The sequence below is a fragment of the Eublepharis macularius genome, chromosome 9 (genome assembly GCF_028583425.1).
Source record: "Eublepharis macularius isolate TG4126 chromosome 9, MPM_Emac_v1.0, whole genome shotgun sequence".
NCBI classification, from domain to species: Eukaryota; Metazoa; Chordata; class Lepidosauria; order Squamata; family Eublepharidae; genus Eublepharis; species Eublepharis macularius.
The window spans coordinates 107,074,418-107,091,825 of NC_072798.1; the positions used below are offsets into that span (position 1 = coordinate 107,074,418).

The 17,408-nt window shown below is 50.2% G+C and overlaps 1 protein-coding gene across 1 annotated transcript in view; it reads right to left on the bottom strand.

Annotated features, from left to right (window-relative positions):
* ITPR2 (inositol 1,4,5-trisphosphate receptor type 2) overlaps window positions 1-7,866 on the bottom strand; it is a 304,126-nt gene extending 296,260 nt beyond the window's left edge. Inside the window, exon 1 of the mRNA XM_054987843.1 lies at window positions 7,775-7,866. Within this exon, the coding sequence (XP_054843818.1) occupies window positions 7,775-7,866 (92 nt within the window). The remainder of the gene's footprint in view (window positions 1-7,774) is intronic.
* Between the last annotated feature and the right edge of the window lie 9,542 nt (window positions 7,867-17,408).

The window sequence follows — 17,408 nt, forward strand, 5'->3', positions numbered from 1 at the left end:
AGTTCCACAGGAGGCCACGCCTACTGATGCAGCTTCCACCAATGAGAAATGGGTTTGGGGTGGAGTTTAGATGTAGAGGGTGGGAGAGCGCACAGAAACACGAGCAGAACAGGCATCCTTTGAGAGGGGAAACCCACTCACTGATTGCTGCAAACTGGGCAAGCCCAACCGTGCTGTAAAGTGAGAGCCAGTTTGGTGTAGTGGTTAAGAGCAGCGGGACTCTAATCTGGAGAACCAGGTTTGATTCCCCGCTCCTCCGCCTGAAGCCAGCTGGGTGACCTTGGGCCAGTCACAGCTCTCTTAGAGCTCTCTCAGCTCTCCTAGCCCCAGCTTCACAGGGTGATTGTTGTGGGGATAATAATGACATACTTTGTAAACCGCTCTGAGTGGGCATTAAGTTGTCTTGAAGGGTGGTATATAAATCAAATGCTGTTGTTGTTGTTGTTAAAGGGAAAAGGGAGCATGATATGGTGGGTGGGGCAGCCAGCCATGGCTGATGGCACACACTGTAAACTTGGCAGAGCAAGCGCACTGTTGTGCATTGCTGACACTACAACTATGCCTATCTTGGCCCTGATCCTGAGGGAATCTCATTCCTTGCGGCTCAACCTCTCTTCAGTATTCAGCTCTCTAGTCTGGACGTGGGGTTTGTTGCTCTGGTTCCAAGGTCCGTCAGCCTGTTGATTTTATAGTCCTTTCAAAATTCACCTTCTAGGGCAATTTCACCTTCAGCCATTTTGCTCTCCTTGAAATGCTGAGAGTTGGAATTCTGAGAGACCAGCAACTCCGCTCAACGGGCAGCCCACCTGAAATCCAGCGCGAAGGGGAAGGAGATCCAGCCCAGTAACATTCCAGGGGGCTCTTCCTTCTGCTCGCTCACATTTCCCAACAAAGTGCACCCTGCAGGTCATTGTCCCCATAAAAATGCCTTTATATGCCGCAATCAACGCTCATTACCGTCCTTATGGGAACCAGCACCACTGATGAAATTCTTAGAGGTGGCAGCTTTTTTTTACTGCAGTTTGGCATGAAGAAATTGCGTTTCCTATCACTTTATCTGCACACTAAGAAAATCACCTGATTAATTTGTATATGTCTGACTACCGTTAAAACCCTAAAAGTCACCTCTAATTTCATTACAGAAGAAGAAGGAGAATTCATCATGCATTCCCTTCATGCAAGATAGAACCAAGCGAACACTTTTTGAGCCCCGTAAGAGAGAAGATAATGAGCTGCAGGCTCTCAAGCAGCCAACCAAATCCACACTGCAGAGACTTGGTCTCTTCCCCAAGTTTCCCCGTTCCCTCCATGTTTTGCTCTGCTGGGTGTTATCAACTGGCGCTCCCTGCCTCATAGCCATCCATGCCCGCCCCCCGCCCCCGCCCCCCACGGACAACTGTGGGGATATGCAGCACCTACTGTTTTATTAAAGATGTTGGAGTTTCAACAGATTACATCCTCTTCCCCACCCATGGTAGCTGTAATATTTTGTTATACTTTTTCTGTTACTGCTTTGTTGTTTGATGTGATTTTATCCTGGAAACCACCTCAGATGCACTCTGAAGAGAGCAGCTTGAGCACAGACACAAATTAAATGAATCGAATAATGGATCCACTGGTTTCTTATGAGACTCAGTGATACCAGCCCTTCCACCCACACAAAACACAACTCCAAACATGTTTGCACTGCTGTGTGACGGGAACAAGCATTTTACAGGAAAACGGGGAAGGGCAACATAAGGACAAGGAAGAACAGCCACCACAAGAGGCCGCACAGAACGTGGAGGTGGGGGGGGGGGGTACCAACTCCTGGAAGATGCCGATCTGACGGGCTGCCTCCTGGACATCCGGATGGCATTGGGGCTTCTAGGGGAATGTTTGTATCCATTTTGTAGGTGGGATTTTATGCCAGAGGAGGAGGTGGACCAACCACAAGGGGAGCAATGGATCGGGGCTAAATTGGCCACCACTCCCCCATTACTTCTCATTTGGGCTCATTATGCGCTTATGGTGAGACTGTCACCAGGCCAAGACAGCTCCAAGTTATACTCACATAACACATTTACTGCGCAATCCTAAGCAGAGTGTTACGCTTCTAAGTCTATTGAAGTCAATGGGCTTGCCAGTCATCAGCATCCATCATCATTTATACCCCCCTTTTCTCCCCTCCGTGGACCAAAGTGGATTACAACAGCCTCCTCTTCTCAGTTTTATCATCACAACAACACTGTGAGGTAGGCTATGCAAATAGCCCAAAGTCACCCAGCCAGCTTCCATGGCACAGTGTGGAATTCAAACCTGGGTCCTCCAGATCCTAGCCTAACGCCATTATGGCCAGGGCCGGGGAAGTCACTCTGCATTGGATGACACTGTCAGTGGCAAACCTGTTGTTATATATGCCTCTTGCGTATCTGCCATAATTGTATATTGGCTCTACCTCTGGTCTCTGAGAGTATGGGAAGTTCTTTATTGCCGCAATGCCAGTAGGTTATCTCGCAAATGTTTACTTTCTCTTTCTCACTCCGCTGAGCCAGTGTCCTTGACTGCCAGCTGAAACTGGCTCAAAATATGTCCTTCTTGAGAACCAAAAATAAGTTCATCTTTCTCACTGTCTACTCTAAAACAACGTCTCACTCCAACCCCCAACCCCCCCCCCCCCCGTTAACGGTCCTCTTTCCCAAAGGCGGGAATATTCCCTATAACTAACATTGTTAGCCCCACATACGTCACTTCTGCCAATTCCACTCTCTGAACACCTTGTACTGAATGGATATCTAATAAAGTTACTTCAACTGGAACACCTGTGTGTTAACTGTGGAGAACTTGGGGAATCTAACTGCCAGGGACTGACACCTGTCGATGCTCAGCCAGCATAATACAAGCACAGGGTTTTTAAAAATTATAGCAAAGCACACCTTGAGGGGAACTCCAGTCTCTTGAATTTGAAGTGGTTATCTGATGGTATGAATGGTATGCACAGTATGAACACTGACTCCCCCTGAGCACTGCCGGTGAACAGTGTGGCCTCGATGACGTTCCTGTGGAGGGCTTTCACTCACAGTCTGGTGCCATTGCAGAGTTTGGGTGGGTTGAGGTTCCACAGCAGCATCACTGAAGCCCCCATTATGAAGAGAAGCTTGTGGGCTGGGAAGACAGGAGGGTTGAGCATGCTGAGGAACTCCACAGGGTAGGTCTGCTAGGGTCATCACTACTGTGCCCAGGCCTGCAAGGATGATCACCTTTCCCTTGGACTTTGGATACTCTCCGTCCCCTATTTTTAGTAGGAGTTCAGAGAATTCCCCAGTGGACACCTCGCCTCTCAAGTGAACCCTCATGTTCTTTCTTAGTGAGAGTTTCCTGATGAGGGGCTATAGATATGATGCCTTGACACACACGGTAACCTCATCAGCTTGAGTTCCCCTTGGGACTACTGGCAGAGTCTGCCAGAAGTCTCCAGCCAGCAGCCTGGGGACTCCCCCCATCACTCTCTCGTTGCCCCTGCCATCTTTGAGGGTTATGCTCAGTGCCTCAAAACACCCCTTGTGCGCCATGATGCTCTCATCCCAAACAATGAGCTTACAGTTCCACAGCACTTGGGCCTTGTTGCTTTGTTTTGAGATGCTGAACAGGGGGGTTTCTGCATGGATGAGGTTAAGAGGCAGCTTGAAGGTAGCGAAGGATCATCTGCCATACCTGAGTGAGCCTTGACCTTCCATGGAAGTGAGCACCTCTCTACTTGTCTTCCAGGATTGCTTTGCTCATAGGGGGACTCTGCCACTCTGTGCACTTTGGGTGATCTTGCTGGTACTTGGCCACTGCTGCTTGATGCACCGCAGGAGTAGTATGTGCATATTTCTTTGCCACATCTCTAAGTTGCTTCCTCCTTTTAGCATTGGTGTATCTTTCATGACATCTGCCAGGGGGCTTCTTGGGTGCAGTAAGAGATGATGGCTGCGAGAGGTGTGAGGTGGAGTTGGACTGAGGGAGGGGTGGTGTGGTGGGCACTTTGGCAGGTTCATGTGAGAGTTCATATTGAAATGGCCCCAGAAGAGTCATGCACCATCTCCCCATGAACATTTAAAAAAACAGTTGCCATACTGACTTTTATATAAAATCCCTATTCAGGAGTCTTGTACCATCTTTCTTCAACTGTCTGCAGTTTCCTTGACCTGATTTTTACCTCAGAACACAGTTCCACAGCTGACCAAATTGGGGGGGGGGGGGTTTGCAAGCAGGCAGGAGCCTGCCAGTCACACAGGAAAGCCAGGCCCACAGGGAGATTGGCAGCCCTAGTAAACTTTAAGGGGAAGACTTGTAGGTGCATTTTACCTCAGGATACATTTAATGACTCCCAATAGCAACTGCATACTATCTAGAATGTTTGGGTGAGGACCAATCCAGCTGTATATGCAAATGACCTTGAAATGCTGGCCCAGTTAGGGAAGAATGGCCAAGCTAGCAGTGGGCTGGGGGGGGAGGGGGGGAGAGCAGGCAGCAGCCTGCCAGCCACACAGGAAAACTGGGTCCCGATGGGAAAACACATTTTACCCCTTTTTACCCCCTTAGGGGGTGAATTTCTTAAAATCCCTTCTTAGTTGGTGTTTACATCATGAAAGGAATGTTCTCCCAAAATTTCATGTTTGGGCTGGGTGATGATGAGTCATTCAGGACACTTGTCCTTTTATTTATTTATTTATTTTATTTATTTATATATATATATATATATATATATAAAAAAAATATTTCCAGTCTACTTTTTCTAATCACGTCAGTTCCTGAGATGGCTTGGAACTACAAGAACATAAAATAAACTCATGACAGACTACAAGAAAAAGAATCCAAAACGCTATAGCTCACAGTACGAAAATACCACAACCTGTTCATGCTTAAACGAGCCCCAAAGTCTGCTGAAACAAAATAATCTTCACTTGCTTTTTAAATGTTATAATGAAGAAACCAGGTTAGGGTTCCAGGGCCAAAACCAAAAAGATCCTGGCGGGTGTTAACACCCACCACACTTCCAGCACTGGCCCAGAGCGTGCCTGGGGGTCACAGGGTGGTAATGCTGCTGCCATTGTACTGGAACATTACAGAATGAGGGCATACCGAGACAAACTGGGTTAGCACATTCCCGCTCCCTAAGTGACCGTGGGACCTGTAGTTCTATAGGTTTGGGGGGGATCTCTAACTCCTGTCATGCTTCCCAATCTGCAATTTCCAGGGTTCTCTGGCAGATACCATGACAGTTAAATGAGTATACAACAGATATAAATGTGCAGCGTTGATGCATGCTAAAAGCCAGACCTGGTTTAGGGTGGGAGGTGGGTTTAAAAAAAAAACAGGTTTGGCCATAATCCTGCACACAGTTTACTTAAATCCACTGAGATCTGTGGGACTGCAGCCTTTGCCAAGTGTTTTATTAAAGATGCTGGAATTTCAAACTGTTTCAAAAGCAAAACTGCACACCAAACTCGAGGCAACTATCATGAATCAGACAATCCATGAGACACTTCCACTTACTAGCTAAGGAGCGCGTGTGTTTGCTTTGGACGTAATACAAAAATCAAGGAAATTGTTAGTACATTTTCCACTGCCGGTCAGAGGGGAAGACCTTCCTCGCCCACCTACAGTACTAGAGCTATAAAAAATGCTGTTTGCTCCAACATCCTCCAGCGATCCATATTTAGCTCCAAGGGCCCCCATTTTTTGCTTCCTACATATGATAAAAATATAGGTGCATTTTGCATAGATGTAAAGAATCCTCTCCACGACTGCCTACCTAAATCACCAGTACTCCGGAATGTGTCTGAGGGGCTGCAACTGGATGCTCTGAAAGACGACATTCTAATTTTTTTTAAAGAAAAGACACCATTATGGATGGTGCAGGCCTTTGGCAGCATGCAAAGTGCAACAGGAGCCCAGAACAGGGATCCTTGGCCTGAGAATATAAAGACACAAGAGCACCCTCCCCTTTTGTGAAATGAGGCCTGATCAACTTATACAATATATGTACCACACTACTAATATCATGCTCAAGGAGCTTGAACATACTGTAATATTTGAAGAGACTATATAAATAAAGTAACTTTCTAAGGAGACCTCTTTGATTATGGACTGTTTGAGAGGATGAAGCGCCATTACCAGATTTATCTATGCAGTGCCCGATCAATGTTTAGAGAAACATTAAAATCACCATTTAAGGGCTGGAACAAACATGCGATTTGATGAGCCTAATGGAAAAGTGCTTAATCGTTACAAATAGGAGCACAAAATTAAGAAGGTGTGGCCCTGGGAAACCTGATGGCTAAGCTCCCAGTCTTTCCAGTGCAATTCGGAATACACTATTAAATGTATTAAAATATTCGCAGCCCAACTGATCTTTGATTCAAGACAAGCCTGCTAGCGCAATCCTATGCAGTTTCACAACAGGTGGCAGCCAGGTTTGAGCTTCCCCACCAATTCCAGCCTGATACAGAAGGTGGTGACAAAGAAGAGCCCTCCCAGGAAGCATCGCCGAAGGGAAGGAAGCTTGCAACGACAGTTACTGATCGAGATCGTTTGGTTTAACAGTTCCTGGATTGTACCATTAAAACGGTGTGCGGAGAGAGCTGAATGCTCCCCATTTAAAAAATAAAAAGCCCACACGCGGAAACTCGCATGGCAGGGAAACAGCTGCTTTCCGGCCCTTCTCCCCAGACCTCCAGGTTTGTGTTGGGAAGGCAGGGTGCTTCCCCCCACCCAGCATTCAGCTCAGTCCTGCAATGCCGGCCCTGCCGTCTGAACGGGCACCATCTCGCAGCAGTGCTGCCCCATGCTCTTCGGTCTGTCTGCGCACCATGCCACCTGCCCCCCCCCACACACACACACACGTCTCTAGAACAGTTCAAAGCAGACGTCTGAGCCAGCGCGGCAGGCCGAGGGGTCCCCGGCGGCCCTGGGCCACGCTGACACCACGTGGGAGCTGTCAAGCGCGCCAGGCCCCTTCGGCCACGACCAGCCAACCCGGAGGCGGCGACGGCGCGGCTCTGCAGCGGCAGCCTCGGCGAGGAGACCAGCGCTGCGCCCGGCCCCGGCCTGGCCAAACGCCCCGCAGCCGACTGCAGCGCCAAATGCATTGGGGGCGACCCCGCCGGGGGGAAGCAGGGGCCGCCTGGCCCTCGCGGAGCGGAGGCGCCATCCCGTCGTGGCGCTCCGGCGGCTGCAGCTCCGCGCACACGGACGCCCCGACCCGGGAAAGGGAGCTGCTCGGGGAGCTGCTGCTGCTGCTGCTGCACCCGAATCGGGCCGCTCGCCACGAGCTCCGGCCCGGCCGATCCCCCCGCCCCTCGCAGCCTCCGGCGCCCCGCGCGGCTCTCCCTGCCCAGGCGAGGCGGCGCAGCCCCAGCTCAGGCTGCCTCGGCCCGACGCGCGCGGCGGAGCGGCAGGCGCCCCCCCCCCCCGCCACGGGCCTTGGAGCCTTGGAGCCGGGCTTCTCTGGGCCGGGGGGCGCCGGAGCCCCCGCCTCCGCCGCCGCGCCCGGCTCCCTCTGGGCGCTTCCTCTTCGCCCGCGCCCTCCGCCTCCTCCGCGGCGGCTTCCTGCCTGCTCGGAGCGGCGCCTCTCCTCTCTCGCTCCCGCCGAAGCCCCGAGAGGGCAGGAAGAGCCCGGCGAGGCGCGGCGCGGCAGTGGCCAGAGGCCGGCCCGGAGCCCCCCGCCCCCCCCCCCCGCGAGCGCGCCGGACAGCCCCCTGCGGCCGAGGAGCCGGGACTGGGGTGCCCGCCCGCCCGCGCCCCTTACCCGAGGGTGCTGAGGAAGCCGCTGACCGCGCCCTCGGCGTAGAGGGAGACGATGTCCCCGATGTACAGGAAGCCGGACATCTGCTCGGGCATCGCCGCTCAGGCCCCCCCGCCGCCCGCGCCCGCCCGCCCGTCCGTCCTCTGCCCGCGGCGCTCCGGCTCGCCTGCCCAAAGCGAAACTCCGGCCAGCCAGCTGGGCGGGCGGGCGGGGAGGGGAGGGGCTCCCTCCGCCCGCCCAGCCAATCGGCGAGGCCCGGGGCGGGGCGTTTTCGCGCCCCCTCCCTCCCTCCCTCCCTCCCTGGCGCGCCGCGTCCTTCCCGGGGCTTTTGGCGTTCGAGCGCCCGGGCGGCCGTGCGTCGGAAGCGACTCGCGGGCCCGTCCCGCACCCACAGCTATGGGGCTCACGCCCTACCTTGCAAGGTGGTGGTTGTACGGATCAAGGGAGGGCAGGGTGAGCCAGGCACGCTACCCTGCCTCGCGTGGAAATGTCGCAGGCAGGTGACAGGCGTTGGATGCAGAATGTGACAGTGCCTCAGTCATGCCTGGAAAGGGTCGGTCGGTTGCAGCCTCCCGTGCCATCTCTGATTACTCGGATGGGAGGGCTGCCTTGTAGGGAGGGGTCTCAGACGCTTTGCTAACGAGTTAGGGACCATAGACGTCACCACTATGTGGCCTTACATTTATTTATTTATTTATTTGACTTATAGTCCGTTCTACCCGCAATGCTGGTTCAGAGCAGAGATACCGTCTGTTATTTTAAATAATCGCTCCTGTGTGCTTCATGTTATCTAATGTCAGCCGTAAAATTGCTTATGTTCTGTTTCAGCATTTCTTCAACTCTACATTGGATTCTTGCTAATGTTATGTCTTTGTAAACGTGTGTTTATCTACCCTATGGCATTGTTTATGGAAATGACCTTAATTCTGATCGTACTAATCTCACACTGTGTAATCCGTCTTGAGTCTCAGTGTGAAAGGTGGACTATAAATGAAATAAACAAACAAACAAACAAACCGTGGCCAACCAGATGCCCACAGAAGGCCGACAAAAACAACATGGAGGCCTAAACCTCCGTTCTTGTAACTCTCATGTCTGGGCCCCACCCGTGCCAATGTGGATGATCCTTCTGTGCTGAACCACTGTATCCTGCTGTAACTCGATGTCATTTTACCAGCGTCATAACTATTTCCTTCACAGGCTTCCACAGGCGTTTATCAGAGGAACTGTAACAGCTTCCAGTGTTTCTGACCTTGCATGCTACTCCCTCTCAGACTTTGCTGTGTCTTGCTTCCTAGTGACTCAACTTGATATTACAAATATGTGAAACGTTCTTACACAAGAAAAGCGCCAAAATCTTGCTTATGATTGGGGGGGGGGAAGAGCAGGCTTGAATGTTAAAAGAGAAGTCTCTCACACATGATGTCATTCCTATCAACTTCTGCTCCTGCTGCTCGGATGTCTACCTTGCTTCTGAGTAGTCCTATGGACATATATATGGAAATGATCTGATTTCTGAATAAAAACCATTTATCCAAGAATTTGTGTCTTGCTGCAGTGGTCCAGGGGTCTGTCTGCCATATCCTGTCATCCATCGCCTGACAGTAACGCCCTAACCCAGCACAGGCTCCACACACTCGGGGGTTTGTGCTTCTGAACACTGAAGGCCTCCAAAGTCATCTCTGCTCGTAGCCACTGATGGGCCTCTTCCTAATGAATCTGTGTCACCCCCCTCGAAAGCCATCCATGCTTGCGGCCACCACTACAACCCCTGGCACCGATGGAGTAAAGAAGGATCGCCTTTGGTTCATCCTGAATCAGCTTCTTCCACCCCAACCCCCATTCTCCTCCCATGGCAGCAGGGGAAATGTTCTGTCCGTCCTCTTCCTCTGCCCCTTACGCCATCATATCCCCAGATTCTTTAGCCTTCCCTCAGAGGAAGGCCTGTCTTGCAACACTACATCGTCCTTCATGAGATATGGTGTGAACAGAACTACATACACAATTCTAAATGCAGCGTCACCATCGATTTACAAAGGTGCAGGGGTCATTTCGTAGAAAAAGAGCTGCAGGAACTCATTAGCATAACTCATTAGCATATAGCACGTCCCCTGACCTCACCTATCCTGGCTGTTTTGGACCCAATCCTGGCCATTCAGGGCCTAAATTGGGCCCAAAATGGCAAAAAGGGGCTGAAAAAGGGACCGAAATGGTCAGAACTGGACCACTGCTGAGCAGGAGAGTGATCCACCACCTGTAAGAGGCCCGATCCTTGCGGTTTTGGGCCCAATCCAGGCCAAAACGGGCCCCAAATGGCCAAAAACCAGCTGGGCGGGGCCACCTGACATGTGACCTCTTTGGAGAACTACCGGAACTGCGTTCCTGCGCGTTCCCCCTCAAAATGAGCCCTGCAAAGGTGCATTACAATATTGTTTCATTTTTAATCCTTTTCCCAACATCCCCATCACAGATTTTGCCCTTTCTACTTCTGCTACACGCTGTTGCCCAAAGTAATGCTGGTTCTTCCTCTATAGAACTTATTCTTCGATGTGTTTATTTTTTTTAAAAAGTTCTGTAAACTGTCTTTAGAAAATGCCCTTTCAAAGAGGCTACCCCCTCATGTTCTCTCTCTCTGTGTTGTTTGTTGGCTTCCCGGCTACATTTTCCCCATATGGTTTCAATCTCTTGCAGATTACTCAGTTCACATCTTGAATTTGTTCCCTGAACACAGCCTGCCCTTGGGGATAAATTCACCAGGCAGAACAGATCCTTTGAGGCCAATCAAGTTTTATATCTAAGGGAACCCCCGTTATGTAAACATGCAGAATAAGTACTTCTTAGAAGATGGGGGTGGGGCATTGTTCAGTAAATCTGTTAGTCTTGAAGGAATTGCAAGATTTGGGCTGTAGCTGCCCATTTGCTTTCTGATGCTGAAACCCTGAACCACGTAATTAGGACAGGTGCAGATGAATATCTAGGCACAATAACTAGTGGTGCCATGAACTTAGCAGAAAACATCTGCAGCAGGCAGCCGTCTGCTTTTGATGGCCACGATCCCTCATAAGCTGAACTTCAGACCTTGCCGCCTTGCCGCCATCCGACTTGAGCTGCTATTAAAGAGCTTTGTGGCTGCGCAATAGCTGGGGGGGGGGGAGGAGGAGGTTCCATTCCCTTCTGCTTTGCAGGAACTTTTGTGGCTGCCCAGTAGCAGAAATTGATTCTCCCTTGGGATGGTCAAGTCTGGTAATTGAATTAAATGGGGAAGGGGGGGGACAAAGACTCCCATAACGCTGTACAAAAACATGCATACACAAAATAATGGGGGTAACATGGACTTGGACAAACATCAGATAGTAAGACTTTTTAAAAAAACGTTGTCCATTTATAATCACTGGCTGATTGATAGGTTTACTCATTCTTTAAACAAGCAGCATACAGTGATGGCGGACTGGATGGGGGGGGGGGCTAAGACTCGCATTGCCCTGCGTGAGGACATGCATGCATCAAATGCTGCCTGCTGATTTCAATATTTATATATTCATATTTATTTATTAAAAATGCCATACCTGCCTTTCTTTTTGGCTCAAGGCAGCTTGATCGCACTGTCAGTGTTGTCATTTGAATGCTTAACCATGGTTAACGCACCGTGAAGATGCCTGTGGGAGCAGAAGGAGAGGAGAGAGAATCAGGGTTAAAGGATGGGCATTCATTACGCCGGCACCAGAGTCACGAGTCAGCATTTCTTGCAAAAAGCATCGGTAGTCGTCGTCATCATCATAATAAAAATAACAATTTTAAGAAACACTTAACTCTGGCACCATGCAAAATTTTAAAAGCAACACCCTCCACACAAGCCTAGATTTGAAAATGCTCTTTGTTTTGATCCCTCAAGCCAGTCACGCAAGAGTTTATTAGTAGAAAAATATTTTTTATGGATTCATGAGATATATTTTGACTGAAAGAATGGAGGGGAATCAGTGATTGATTGTTTGTTTGTTTGTTTGTTTGTTTGTTTGTTTGTTTGTTTGTTTGATTGATTGATTGATTGATTGATTGATTGATTGATTGATTGATCGATCGATCGATTGATTTGATTTCTAGCCCACCCTCCCCGCGAACAAAAGAGGGGAGGGTGGGGGCCACAGTTCATAAAATTCCAGTGACTGCACTTACAGGGAGGCAGATGATATCCATAATTTCAAAGTACTCAACTGCTATTTAAAGGGCTGGAGCTGCATTCCTTACCCAGCAAACCACTCCTGATGAGGTTCTGTTTTATTAATGCTGATAAAGCTCATGCCATTGTGTCATTTTAAAGGTATTATTGATGTTCTAATTAATACAGAGCCCCGTGGCGCAGAGTGGTAAGCTGCAGTACTGCAGCCCAAGCTCTGCTCACGACCTGAGTTCAATCCTGGCGGAAGCCAGGTTCAAATAGCTGGCTCAAGGTTGACTCAGCCTTCCATCCTTCCAAGGTTGGTAAAATGAGTATCCAGTTTCCTGAGTACCCAGCTCTTTAAGCAAATGGCTATTCCAGAAATGAAATCAGAAGAGTGATTAAACCAAGGATAAATCAAACAACTGAGGAAAAACAGTCCCCCACAGGAAAAGTGTTTTTGCCATATATCAAAGGAATCACTGATCAGATGGAAAACTTTCGAAAAAGCACAACCTACAAACAGTATTCAGACCCACCAGAAAAATACAACAGATGCTACGATCAGCAAAAGACAGTAGAGACCCCTTCACCTCTGCAGGAGTATACTGCATACCCTGCAGCTGTGGACAAGTTTACATCGGGACCACACAGCGTAGCATCCAGACAAGAATAAAAGAACACAAAAGACACTGCAGATTTGGCCAACCTAAAAAATCAGCAGTGGCTGAACATAGCCTAACTCAAACAGGACATAGTGTCAGGCTATGGAAGACAGGATATGTTGAAGGTGACTCCTGACCCTTGCAGCAAGAAATCCAAGCTCTCTTGAGTAAATAGGTCTTTATTGAGATATCACAGGCTCCTCTGTACATATGTCCATAGGTTACAAAGAAGCAATTAAAGGCATCTAGCTGTACACAGGTCTATTGTTAAGAATGACGCAGTGAGCATAGGTTACATTATATCAACCCTTTCACATGTTCCCCCCACCCCTCCGGCTCTCCCGGCCAAACACAATCAGTAGTGGGACGGAAGGAGCTGTCCCAAGGCCGCTGTGGTGAGCCATCCGAGATAAAGGCTCGCTCATCTCGGAATCTGGAAAGCAACAGGGAGCAGGTGCAAGAGGCTATTGCAACATATCATACACGGAATAAGAACATGGAAGGACAGTGGGCAACCAACCTGACATTTCTGCCTCCCCAAAGGCCCCCCTCACCCCCCAAGCCCCGGCTTCTCCAGGTATCGTTTGTGGAAGTTGGCGGTGAGTCGGAGGGCATTGACCTGAGAGTGTCCGACCCACTCCCAGAATGCCTCGTCGAAGTCTCGCCACCTGATTAAGTAATAAAGTTTCTTGTTTTTAAGTTGGGAGTACAGTATTTCCTCTACTTGGTAGTGGACTTGGATGTGGACTCTACTTGGATGTGGGATCCCTTTTTCTGGGTGCCTTTCGTCCAGGGCGGGGGCTTTCTTCAGGAGGCTGAAGTGAAACGTTGGGTGGATTTGGCGTAGGTTTTTTGGGAGTTCTAGTTCCACGGTCACCTCATTGATTACCCTCTTGACAGGGAAGGGGCCAAGGTATTTGAGTCCCAGTTTTTTGCATGGTTGGTCGCTCTTAAAGTTGTTGGTAGAGATGTACACCTGGTCTCTGGGCAGTAGTTTCCATTGCTCCGTGCGGTGCCGGTCAGCGAACCTTTTGTAATCTTCCTTGGCTTTTTTCAGGGTCTCCTGTATTATTCCCCATTGGGACGTCAGCGCAGGCCACCATTCTCCCAGGTCCCCGGCTCTTTGGGTTTCGGGGTTGGTTGCAAAGGGTAGGGCTGTCCCCTCGTATTGTTGTACTATTTTGAAGGGGAAGGTGCCGGTTGAGCTATGAACCGCATTGTTATACGTGTATTTGGCTAAATGGATAAAGTCCGTCCAGTTATCTTGTTGATAATTGATGTAGCACCATAAGAATTGTTCCAGCACTTGATTAGTGCGCTCGGTTTGGCCGTCAGTTTGAGGATGGTGAACAGAGCTTAATCCTTGTTCAATGCCTGCGGTTTGGAGGAGCTCCCGCCAGAAGTTGGCAACGAATTGCACGCCTCGGTCAGAGATTACCTTGAGGGGAAAAGAATGTAGCCCTACTACGTGTTTCATAAACAGTTTTGCCAGTTTTTTGGCAGTGGGGATAGTGGTGCAAGGTATGAAATAGGCTTGTTTGGAAAATAGGTCCACTACCACCAGGACACACGTATTTCCTTTGTAGTGTGGTAGGTCTGTGATAAAGTCCATTGAAATCACTGCCCATGGTCTGGGTGGGGTCTCCAGGGGTTGTAGCAGCCCTGGGGGCTTTCCCCTCCTGGGCTTCCCTATGATACACACAGGGCAGGAGGAAACATATTGGGAGATGTCTTGTCTCATGTTGGGCCACCAGAATTGTCGTTGTACTAAGTGGAGGGTTTTTAGGTAGCCGAAATGGCCAGCTAACTTGGAGTCATGACATTGCTGTAGGATCTCCTTTCGCAAGCTGTGCAATACATAGAGTTTGCTGCCCCGGTACCATTTGCCCACCTCAGTTTGTGTTAGCTCGCTCACGAGCACGCCCCACCCTCTTTCCACCTCAGCTTTTACTTTCTCCCTCTACTCCGAGAGATCAGGTTTCTGGCCAATTTGCATTTTCGCTGCTATGCTGCGTGTCGTCACCAATCCCCCTAGCTGGGCGGGTGAGAATACTGTGTCGATGATCTCCTCCCTTTGACTGTCATGCTGGGGCATGCGGGAGAGGGCGTCTGCTAAGAAGTTAGCCCGCCCTGGGAGGTATTTTAGTGTAAACTTGAATTTGGAAAAGAACTCTGCCCACCACAATTGCTTTGCATTTAGCTTTCGGGGGGCGCGTAGGGCTTCTAGGTTCTTATGGTCTGTCCAGACTTCGAATGGGTTCCTAGCCCCTTCCAACCATTGCCTCCAGGTCGTGAGGGCGAGTTTTACAGCAAACGCTTCCTTTTCCCAGACACTCCAGTTACGTTCTGTGTCTGAAATTTTTTTGGATAGATAGGCCCAAGGAAGTAGCCTCCCCTCCTCGTCGGGTTGTAGTAAAACCCCACCTACTACCATATCACTTGCGTCTACTTGCAGTATGTATTTACAGTGCTTGTCTGGGTGCTGTAGCACCGGTTCTGAGATGAACTTCTGCTTTAGGTTTTCGAATGCTTGCTGGCATTCATCCGTCCAGTGTAGCTTTGTGCCAGGTTTTTTGTCTGGCAGCCCCTTGCCCTTGGTTTTCGGTAAGTCTGTCAGGGGTAGGGCTATCTGGGTAAAGTTGTTTATGAATGGTCTATAGAAGCTGGCAAATCCTAAGAAGGATTGCAATTGCCTTCTGGTTTGGGGTGCCCCCCACCCAACTATTGCCTGGATTTTGACAGGGTCCATTTTCAGTCCCTGGGGGGAAATGCGGTACCCTAAGAAGTCCAATTCCTCCTTGTGGAATTCGCACTTTGACAATTTTACTGGCAGTTTGTGCTTCATTAAGGTGGCGAGCACCTTCCAGACCACTTCTACATGTGCTCTCTTATCCGCCAAAAAAATAAGCACGTCATCTAGGTACACCCCCCCTTATACAGGTATTCATGTAGTACTTCATTGATGAGGTTCATATACACACCTGGGGAGCCTTTGAGGCCAAATGGCATGACCAGGTACTCGAATTGTCCTAAAGGGGTATTGAATGCTGTTTGCCACTCATCCCCCTCCCTTATTCGCACCCGGAAGTAGGCCTATTTTAAGTCCAATTTCGAAAAGATTTTGCCTTGGGCCATCACGCTAAGGAGGTCTCGGATCAAGGGGAGCGGGTAAGCGTTGGAAATGGATATGGCATATATTCCTCTAAAATCTGAGCATAGGCGCAGTTCTCCGTCTTTCTTTCTGACGAACAAGACTGGCGCTGCATGGGGGGAGCTGGCTGGGCAGATGAAGCCGTGCTCCAAGTTTTTGTCAATGAACTTTCTCAGCTCTTGCCTTTCCGCTGGGCTCATTGAGTACAGTTTGCCCTTAGGAAGCTTTTCCCCGGGATCTAGTTGGATGGCACAATCCGTGCTTCAGTGGGGGGGGGGACAGTTCGTTGGCTTCCTTGTCCCCAAACACTAAGCGGAGGTCTCGGTACTCTAGGGGGATGGACCTTTCTTCCTCCTCTGTGAGCAACACCATGTCCAGCGGGGAGGGCGCTTCCTTCCCCCATACCTTTGCCCATACATGCATGGTGCATTTGTCTCCTTTAAAGACGATCATCCCCGTGGACCATTTAATGTAGGAGTCATGATCCCACAGCCAGTGACACCCCCAGTACCAAGGGGTATTTTGCTACATTGCTGACTATATATGACCGGGCTTCCCAGTGCTTTCTCATCCCTGTTGGGACCGGCTCTGTCTCATAGGGGGCAGGGCTCATGCTGGACCCGTCCATTTGCTCAAACACTATTGGCTGTTTTAGTTCTTGGGTCTCTAATCCGAGTCCATTTACTAAGGCGGGTGACAATGTCGCATGAACATCCCAAATCTATTAGGGCTTGTACTCACACGTGGGTTCCCCTTTTCAGGTTTACTAGTATTACGGGCATGAATAGGATGGCCCCCCCTTTCCCTCACCTGTGGTGAGGTAGGTTCCTTCACGACCTGCCATTGGGGCCATCTTACGGCAGATCTATTCCATTTCTCGGCAGTAGGTACATCTCGTCCTCCTGGCCGAGGTCTTCTGCGCCGCCTGGGTGTTCTTCTGCCTCCAAGCTGGTTTCTGGCCTTCTTCTCTTGGGGGGTTGCTTGCGCTCGGCTTTCTGGGCACGAGGAGCCGGTGGGGGTCATTGGCTGCATTGGTCGAACGTGGCTTTGAGGGGGCATTGTGCAGCGAAATGCCTCATACCTTCACATTGCAGGCATAGCCCTTGCCTCCAGCGGGTGTCTCGCATCTCGTAGCCGGGTCCGGGGCCGCTTGCCGGGGACACCCAGCCGTGGGTGAATCCGGACAGGCATCTCCGCACCCCCATAAGCTGATGTTTTACCAACTGGACCACCTGTGTTCGGTTTTTGACTTCGTACGCCAACTGGATCCATCCTAGGAGTGTTGAGGGGTCATCTTGCATCAGGGCTCGGTCTAGCAAGTCCGGATTCATGCCATTCCAGAATAATTCTATTTTGACTTCTTCATGATAGTCCGGGCACTTGGTGGAGAGTTGGCAGAACTCGGCAGCATAGTCCCTCACGGCCCGAGACCCCTGCCGGATGGCGTGGAGCTTGGTCCGGGCCCTCTCCCCTTCCATTGGGTCTTCATATTGGGTTCTTAAGGCACTGATGAAGGCTTGTAAGTCGTACAGCTTGGGGGCTCCTGTGTCGTGTAGGGTCACATAACATTCCGCTGCCACTCCCCCAATCTGGACCCCAGATGGGTAACGCGGCTTTGCTCTGACATGAACAGACGGCCCCATTCGTTAAAGAATTCCAGGGCTT